The 9,520-nt window shown below is 46.7% G+C and overlaps 1 protein-coding gene across 2 annotated transcripts; it reads left to right on the top strand.

Moving 5' to 3' along the window:
* The first annotated feature begins 291 nt into the window (after positions 1–291).
* Positions 292–9,325, top strand: ADAP2 (ArfGAP with dual PH domains 2). 2 transcript variants are annotated; one of them, XM_075044361.1, is made up of 10 exons: positions 292–679; positions 1,928–2,058; positions 2,743–2,834; positions 2,968–3,053; positions 3,402–3,511; positions 4,188–4,334; positions 5,049–5,132; positions 5,516–5,578; positions 6,860–6,934; positions 7,539–9,325. In XM_075044361.1, exons 1-10 carry the CDS (start codon positions 586–588, stop codon positions 7,755–7,757), a joined length of 1,101 nt encoding a protein of 366 aa, XP_074900462.1. In that variant the 5' UTR covers positions 292–585; the 3' UTR covers positions 7,758–9,325. The 2 variants fall into 2 exon arrangements, with proteins under 2 accessions (XP_074900462.1, XP_074900461.1); XM_075044360.1 differs by having other exon boundaries at positions 6,857–6,934.
* The last annotated feature ends 195 nt before the right edge of the window (positions 9,326–9,520 follow it).

Raw genomic sequence — 9,520 nt, 5'->3', positions numbered from 1 at the left:
TGAGTGCTTGCAGGGTGGCAGAGCTCTGCTGAGGAGAGCGTTAACTCGCCTGCTCTCTGCGATACCAATGCTTTGATCGACGTCTGGTGAACGGAGACCGTTCCGGTATGTAGCAGGCTTTCTTATTATTATTTTTTTAGAGACGAACCTGAGGTGGAGTTGAGGCAAACCGGTTAGGTGCGTGGGTCAGCCCTCCTCCTGCAACCAGGACCTTTAGCAATGACTTTCCAGAGCAGAAACTCCTCACCCCTACCCTCGCCTTGACTCAGCGCTGGGCAAAGCAATCTCCTTGTACCGGCCGCTGCCGCCTCGCCTCACTCGCACTACCGCGGAGAACAACGGGCGGACTCTCACCGGGCTGGCCCCGCCCGGCGCCGCCGCGGACCTTGCCGCGGGGCCGGGGCCGCCCCGCCGGGAGAGCCGCCGCCAGGAGGCGGCCTGAGGGGCGGCCCAGCAGCGCCCGCCCGGGGGCGCGGGAAGAGAACGGGGCTCCCCGCGGCGCTGGGGCCGCTCTCCAGTTCCTCATTTTCCTCCCGGAGCTGAGCCTCCCGCTGAGCTCCGCGCCGCACCGGACACCGAGCGGCGATGATGGACCGCGACCGCAACAAGACGCTGCTGCTGGAGCTGCAGAGGGCTGCCGGCACCGGGAACGGCCGCTGCGCCGACTGCGGGGAGCCAGGTAAGGGGGGTCCGCCCGGCAGCGGCTCCCTTCGCGCCCCCAACCCCCCGGGCCGGCCCGGCGCGTTTCTGACAGGAAAATAGGGGCGAGTGAGGGGCCGGCCGGGCCCCTCGGGCTGTGCCGCCGACCGGGCGTCCGTCCGTCCATCCCCGGTCAGCCTCCCGGCGTGCCGGTCTGCGTTCAGCCCGTTCCTGGAAGCGGGGCCCGGCGTCACCTTCCACTTCACGTACCACAGCGGCAGGAGGCGGGAGCAGGTGGTTTCCCAGGGCGGGCAGCGCCCCGCGGTCCCGCTCTGGGAGGCGGACGTTCAGGTGGTCCCCGCGGGGCTCCGGGCAGTCAGGACAGGGCTCTCCTCAGCCGGGCAGGGCCAGGAGGGGTAGTGGAAGCCCCACGGGTTGAGGAGAGGATAGCGTGGGACAGGAAGTGGCTGCAGCGCACTAGCAGCTTCCCCAGAGTTATTTTTGACCGTGCACGAAGCTGGAGGAGGAGAGCGATTGGGGTGGTTTTCTAGCTCTGGGAGGAAAGTCTCTCCACTGGGGTAGGCGCAGAGAAAGGCACTTTGGAGCCCGCTGGCAAGCCGGCACCGGGCTGGCACCCTGCGCTCGTTCGAGGTGGGGGTCACCCTCACCAAGGTGAGCAGTCGGTCGATAGCCTGCAGCAGCTGGAAGAAGATGATGAGTAGCTTCTGTTTGATGTGATAAGGGAGAAGCGGAGGGCGACATGGTGAAAGTGGCGATCTAAGGAAATGGTCTTGCCAGAGCGCTCAGAATGCCTCTAAGCATAGACTCATCAAGGCCACTTCAGGGAATGCAGCAGCAGGCAAAAGCAGGAGCTTTCATGGGCAGTGGACAGGAGTCCTTGCCCTGGGTGGTTGTACTCCATTGTACTCTCAGTAGTGCTCGCTGTCCGCAACACCCTTCCATTGTTAATTCAGCAACAGCAGCTTTTCATGCAGAAATAATAATTAGCTGAGCTTTTACATCACCATTTAGCTGCCTGCACAGTCACATTAATTTTTAAACAAATAGTCAGTGAAAGAGCCTACAAATGCAGGAGCCACATACTTCATTGTGGAAAGTAGGTGCTGTTGTTCTTCTGAACACAGTGAAGTGACAGCCATAAACAACAGGGTGGGGATCTAATGTATTATGTGTGAAGCCTGGGCTGTGCGTCAAATGGGGGTTTTTGCCCTTGCTAGTGGCTGTGCCTTTTCCCATGTATTAGTTCATTCTTTGTGTTTGTATCTAGATCCAGAGTGGGCTTCTTACAAACTTGGAATATTCATTTGTTTGAATTGCTCTGGAATCCATCGCAATCTTCCTCAAATCAGCAGGGTCAAATCCCTTCGGCTTGACTTCTGGGAGAATGATCTTATAGAGGTACAGAGGAAAAAGCAGTAATTAACTTGCTTTTCTCCACATTTCATTATAGTCTACCTTATAATTCTTGTGTTGTCCATCATGGACAGAAGAACAAAGCTACACAGGGCTAAGTTAACTTCATGGGTAACTTTAGGGGTTTTTTTATGATCTACTCAATCAAATTACACTGATAGGCAATCATGTTTCTAACAGCCCACAGTATATATTTTTTATAGCACACCAACTCTTTGTTGTGGTTCAGAAGCCCAAGATTTTTCCAGATAATATATTCTATTCAGTAATCAACATACCCTTCTTAAATATTGGTTCAGCCTCTCATCTTTCAATTGAATTGTGTTAATAATATAATCATAGTTAATGTCTAGGAGGAGATGAAGGTATAGGGAGATTGTAAATACATTTCCTCCTCATTTTCTTTTGTTCTTTTAATCAACAACCACCATCTTGTATTCCTTCCCATCTGATTCAGAACTGTAAATACTGAAAAAGGCTCCGCCACCTAAAAAGTGCAAATTATAGTGCCAAAGGGGATTTACAAACATACGTAGAGATGCACTAAGAGTTATGGTGAAACTGAGCAAGAAGTGCAGTGCTTCCTTTGATACAAGTTTCATGTTATATTCATGACACAGTATCGACTTTGTAGTTGCACACCTAACTGTAACTTCCTTTGTGTTTCAGTTTATGAAGAAGCACGGGAATCTCTGTGCCAAAGCTAAATATGAGGCAAAAGTCCCTCCCTACTATTACATCCCTCAGTCCTGTGATTGCTTGTAAGTTATCGTGTATTCACTGCTGCAGGCCTTTACAGCTGTCGAACTACTGCTTCCCTCTACAGGTCTCTTTGGTTGGTTGGTGAAAATAGAGTAGAGGCAGATCAGCTTTATCCATGTTTTCCTCTTTCAGGGTTTTAAGAGAGCAATGGATTAGAGCTAAATATGAGCGTGAGGAATTTGTTGCCACCCGAGTCTGCCAAGATCCTTGTTCTGCAGGTAAAAGTTAGGATTGTCAGGGAAAAGGTGTTAGCCTTAAGGCCAACAGCACAATGTTATGTTTGCAACTTTGAAGATCTCTAAGGCTTGTCATATTTGAACTGTTGGATGTGCAGTCCTTGCTTTGAGTCTAACTTTGGAGAAGAAGCTCCTGAGAAAAGGCACCTAGACACGTGCAAGGGTGTATTCAGGTCTTACAGTTCTCTAGTTCTCCACTGATTTTTTCATATGAGGTGAAAATTCTCAGACAGAGAAGAGACTTGAAACTCTGTGCCACATCACGATGTAGATAAATAGTCCTGCTATTGTGCTGCCCTTCTCTGACACTTATCTTGGTCTGATCTGCAGGTAGCCGTGAAGGATTCCTCTGGAAGCGTGGGCGGGAAAGCAGACAGTTCCAGAAGAGGCTATTTCTCCTATCAGCAAGGGAAGGGGTGATGAAGTACTACACCAAAGAAGTGAGTTCCTCAGCCAGAGCTGGCTGTACATAGCTGGTCAACCTCCATCCTCAGACCTTGCTCTTCACCAGCAAAACACAGCATAAATAGCTTTGTGTCTAGTTTTGCAGCCAGGCCAGCCTGTGTTTGGAGCAGCCCAGATGTTTCCCCATTAATATATGTGGTATCTTAGGCAATTGCCCTTTTGGATTTAGCCCTTTTCCTCATCCCTTATCTTAACCCTGCAGCCTCCTTTTGCTTAGTGAACAAAGGAAATGGATACTGGCAGTTGAATAGCAAGATGAAGAAGAGATCTGCTAGCAGCTGTTACCTCTTCTGTTACCAAAATATTCTCTCATCAACTGCTGCAGCATCATCCTCAACATGTCTCCCTTCTGTGGGAGAGTGTAGCTAATTGTTCTCCAACTATGAGGCTGGAGATAGAACCCATCCCTAGCAATTCAGACACATCCCTCTCAAATTGCAACCTAGCATTTGTCAAGGAAAGGGAGTCACTCTTTGTAAGTCATTTTATGTAGCATGTAATTAAGGCTTTATATTTCAGGTATATCCAATATTCAGATATTTTGGGATGCCTGCTTTCTCTTCAGTAGGGGTCTAGTTCTCATACAGCTAATCTGTCCTCCATTACCCTCCCTGAGAGGACTTTAATACAGTGATGCTTTTCATTTCACAGTCCAGAGGTCCAAAAGCCATTATCAGCATTGAGAATCTGAATGCAATGTTCCAGACAGAGAAAATCCAACATGCTCACGGGCTGCAGATCACATACAACACAGATGGTCAAACAAGGAACCTTTTTGTCTATCACGACAGCGGAAAGGTGAATACCATGGAGATTTTGGAATAAGCAAGATTCTCAGATGTTGGATCTATATTTTGGAAGAGATACCCTGTTTCTGCAGGATCTAGTTTTATTTGAAGTTACTATGACTTGCAGAATATAGAAAGTCACAGATTTTCACACTAATAACTATAACATCTTGCTCCTGTTCTGTTGGGGCATATGTTCAACTTCATACCCTGAACAATCTTAAGGCTTCAGTGGGGCACGTATATAAATCTCTGTAAGGTAACCATCTAATGGTTTTATACAATTCTGTGGTTATATTCTTTGAAGCCTTCTTGACATGCATAGAAAATATTGTTCTGCATTATTTACAAGCAAACAATGATAATTTCAATAAGTATGTCTACGGGTTTTGTTAGATTTCTGTTTCTTCCTTTGCCATAGTTCTCATGTGTTTCCAGGTATACAGGTTTTTAAACAATCCATAACGGAACCAACTGAAAAAGACGGGTGACTGTCCATGCTGAGAATGTCTGGGACCTCCCTGGAGGGGCAGTTTAAAATTATTTTGAAGGCTCAGTGTTTTCCAGGTGTCTGGGACAAGTCACCGACTGTCTCTGCCCCTTGGGGAAAAAGTACATCTTTGCAAAGAGGTCTCAAGGAAGGAGAAAGGCATTTTGAAGAGGCACCACTCTTACTCCTTCTTGTTGTTCTTATTTTTATGTTTTTATTTGCTTTTTTCCTTAGGAGATCGTTGAGTGGTTCAATGCCATTCGGGCAGCACGTTACTATTATCTCAGAACAACCTTCCCAACTGTCCCTGAGCCTGAGGTGAGAACTGAATAGGGCAGGCTTGAAGCAGTCTATGCAAACATAGCATAGGTCTCACTTCTTCTGCCAGAGTGAGGTGCTCAAACAGCAGCATATGGGTTTTGGGAATGGACAGAAGAGGTAGAAGGAAAGGCCATACTGGATAACATGCAAAAATGTAGTCAGCATTTAAGGCCTGAAAGTCTCCATGTGGTCCTTAAAAAGTGTAATCTTTCAAAAATCTTATGTTCCTTCCTATTTCAGACTTCCCTTTACTGAGCAGCAAAGAAACCCAAACCCCAAAAGCCAAAATTGATGCTGATTAGCTTTGACAGAAACAGAACGGAAAAGCAAGCTTGAATCAGACAGACTTTTATTTGTTTGTTTGTTTTGTGTTCTCCTAGGTCATACCCAGGATCACAAGAAATTATGTCAAAGAAGGATATATGGAGAAAACAGGACCAAAAGTAAGTGCATACCTGGCAGTACACAAACAGGATTATTCCAGATGGAGAATATTTGATAATTCTATGATGTTTACTAGTAAACAATTTGTTGAGTTACTATCTGCTTCCTGGTTTGATAAAAAACATTCTATTCAAGCCTGTCATATTCTTTGGGATCAAGTTTTATTTTGTGTGGAAAACAAGACTGGAAAGAAGAATCCTCCTTGAAGAGTAAGCAAGATGGATTAGCTGGCAGTAGACATGCAAAGTTCTGTTATGCAACACTAAATGGATTTCTGTATCTGCTAACTACAGCTCCTGCTAGAACAGAACATCACATGCTGACTCCCCTACTTCCCTGTTTCTCTTAAAGTCAGTAGCACATAAGTCACATCTGCTTATAGCAGTAAAGTATGATGGAGCAAATTCTCCACAGTGAAGCCTATGGTTTGGTTTAGTTTTTAGTGGGGAAGTATTTGAGCCACTACTCCTTGAAACAGGAGAGGGAGATTTCAGGCACTGCTGAAGAAGGAGATAAAGATCTGAGGTCTTGTTTGAGCATTGCCACTTCTTGCCTTGCTCTCCTCTGAGTGAACCATGAGCCAAAGCCCCATTAAAAAGTTCAGTGGTGTGATGCTGATATTGAATATGCTGGAGTTTTGGTCCAGCTCAGTGCTAGTGTCCCAATACATCTTCCTGCAGGTACTTGCACAGAGAATACTCACAGCTACAAGCATGAAAGATTGCGTGGTTTTCTCCTGAAGCCTAAATTCTGCTCAAACTGAAGTGAGCCCTAGAAGAGGATGCTTCAGTTCAGCATGGAGCAATGAATAGCTCAGGGAATGGTCAGATGAGTGTAGTTGATGGAATTAGCACTTTTAAAAAAAGCTACCATTATGCATCCCGCAATGCTAGGGACAACCCCCCCCAAACCAAGATGTTGAAATTGACTGCACGCTTTCCTCATTATCACCACTGGCCTAGGGATCATTCTCTGCAGTGCTTTCAATGAATCCATTTGCTGCAACTTTCTTAATCCTGATAATTTGATCGCTGGTGGAACCAAACTTCCCTGCCTTACCTAAAGGATTGCCATTGAATGCAAATTTCTAGTGTGAACCCAGGGAGAAGGAAGCTGAGGGCTGCACACAGTGGTAACTCACCCGTTACCAGTTACAGGGATGAATGAAACTGAACTCAAGCTCTGAGTCATTTAAGCAGTCCAGGGTTCTGCCTTGAATAGCCTGAGCTCCCCTTTGAGACTTGGTCTTTAAAAAAACTTCTACCATCTCCTTGCAGCAGAAGGAGGCCTTTAAGGTGCGCTGGTTCTGCCTGGATTCTCAAGAAAGGAAGCTGATGTACTTTAAAAATCCACTGGTAAGAGGAGTGTTCTTTGCTATTCCACAAGCCCCTTCATGAGGTTGGGTGGGGAGGAAGGGTCTGTTCTCATCCAGCTCTTCTAGTGGCTGCCCAAGACTGAAGCAGGGTCAGTCTCAAGAAGTCATCTCCCTTGTCAATGGATCTCTTTGAAGCTGAGCTGTTTGGGAACTCTGGCCTTTACAGTGGCTGTAAGGAAGATCTAAGTCTTTTAAAAGTAGCTGCTACTGCCTGTAGCATTTATGACCACTCTCTCCCAGCCCTATTGCCATTGTGCCTGTAACCTTAGGCAAGATGAGCAATATACCGATAACAGAGGCTTGACAGCCCCCATGTCCTATTTCCTAGCACTGCTGTAGCCACAAGGATATCCTTCCTTGCTCCTTCTGAACACCCACCAACCAGCTCTGTAACAGTGCGTCCCCACATCCTTCTTCTGAGAATGCCCATGAGTGTAAAAAAAACTCTGGTGTGTTTCCTGCTGCCTGTCACCCAGTGTCCCCTTCATGCATCCTCAGTTCCTGTTCCATGTCAAAGGATAGAACAGTGTCTGCAGGAGCTGCACAGTCTACTGGCTAACGGGTGTCTTCTGCTTCCTTTCTAGGATGCATTTGCACAGGGCCAGGTTTTTATTGGAAGGACAGATGAGGGATATGAAGTACAAGCTGGCTTGCCGCAGGGAGTCCGGGCAAAGAAGAGGAAACCGGCGATCACTGTGATCACACCGATGAGAGAGTTTGTTTTTATATGTGAGAACGATAAGGAGCAGAGGGAGTGGATAGATGCCTTAAATGGAGTCATTGCCCAGCCTTTGACTGGTTAAGACTAGCACTGAGTTCTGGTGAGCTGCACTTCTTGGGCTCTGTTCAGCATTGCTCTGTGGCCTCTTTCTGTTGGCAAGGATGGTGCTCAAGGCCCTGCAGTGACTCTAGTACAAAGGGCTTCTTCCTTCAACAGCCACAAGCACAGGAAGGCTGGCAACAGAGAAATGAGTAAGAGGGAGTGCAGATAATTGGAAATTATTTGTGCCCCTCCAGAACCTTGCTTGAAGTGCCTTCTCTCTTCCTGCCCTCCTCTGCTTTTGAGCAGAAGAGGCCTTCCTAGTCTGACATGGGGATGAATCATCCAGTGTTGTCTTACAGAAAAAAAAAACCAAAAGTCCATGGAGGAAAGTCTGACCTCAGAAGGGCTGGCATGCATTTCCTTGAGGACTCCTGCAGGTGCTGTTATATCAGTTCCTCCTTTTCTTGCCTTGGTCTGATGTCAGAAGGACTCCTGTACTTCCTGAATGATGTACCTGACAATCCAGCCAGCGGCATGTATCCTTCCTGTGAATTGGGTCACCTGTTACGTGAGTACATAGGGACAGTGACCGGGAGGCGAAGATACCATCTCCTATCGGGAAGATGCAGGGTGTCCTGTTGGATAGATCTAAGATACCAACTCATGCTGGAGTCACTGGATGTCCTTCTCAGTCAGGAGCAGACTCAGGCAGCTACATTCCACCTGGCAGCAGCTCCTGTCCAGATAGGGACATGGTTGTCTTCAACAGAGCGGATTTAATGTCTTTCACAGTGTTAAATTTCTGGCACAGTAAAAATAAAAGTCAGGTTTGAATTGTGGAAGATATTGTAATGGAATCACTCTAATGATGAATACTCCTAGCTTTCAACAATCTCTGCTGTTGGACTTTTTTGAGTGGCAAATCCACCATGTGAAGACCAAATTTTCCCTAAGCAACCCCACATAGTGCCCCAGCAAACACATCATGAGTACAGGGTAAATATACGCTGATCTGTCTCACCTCCTGAAAAACAGCTAAAGCTTAATGAGCTTGGTTAGTCTGAGCATTGAAAGGCAGAAACTAGTTTTAAAAGTGTTCTCTTCAGTGACTTGCTTGAAGACATGCAATGAAAGAGGACCAGCGCTGAAAGTGGAGGGTGAGTGCCTCTTGGTCTGGTACCACTTACATCCATTCTGTGCAGGAATTGATGAAGATTTGCATTGGCTGATACAGCGCACTGAGTATTTTCTTGCCTCAAAACGAAGTCTGAGATTTGGTTTGACCAAGCAGCCAGTCATTCAGATATTTTATTCTTCTTTTCAGACAGCCTTAGTTTGCAAATCAAGAGGAAGTCTTGCAGACCAAGTTTCTGGTGAGGCTTCCACCTTTTGCTGACAATTGTCAGCCAGTCTGAGATACCCAGAATAGCTCTCCTCTTCTGCAGAAATGAGGAAGTACCAATACTTGCAGGGATTAGTGAGATTAACCCCCCCTCTCCCCCCCCCAATAGTGCAGAAGAATTGAGTTGGATCATCATTCTGCCTGTCTCAGCCACCTCATCACTGTCCAACTCCGAGCAATCTGCAGCAATTTTGCTTGTTGATATGCAGCCATGAACTTCCCTGTGTTCCCACTCTCTCTCCCCACACAACCCGATTCATTCTAGCTCACATGCTGGTTTAGCAAATCTTTTTAACAACCTAATCCTGCAGCCCTTGAAGTCAATAGCAAAGCACCTTCTGACTTGTATGAGGAACAGTGTCAGTCTTCGTTCGGTTTGACATATTTTAATTGTTATTTTG

Source organism: Buteo buteo, chromosome 13 (assembly GCF_964188355.1).
Source record: "Buteo buteo chromosome 13, bButBut1.hap1.1, whole genome shotgun sequence".
In the NCBI taxonomy this organism is placed as follows: Eukaryota; Metazoa; Chordata; class Aves; order Accipitriformes; family Accipitridae; genus Buteo; species Buteo buteo.
Note: the sequence above shows the minus strand (reverse complement) of the source record. Positions and strands in the feature narration are given on the sequence as shown.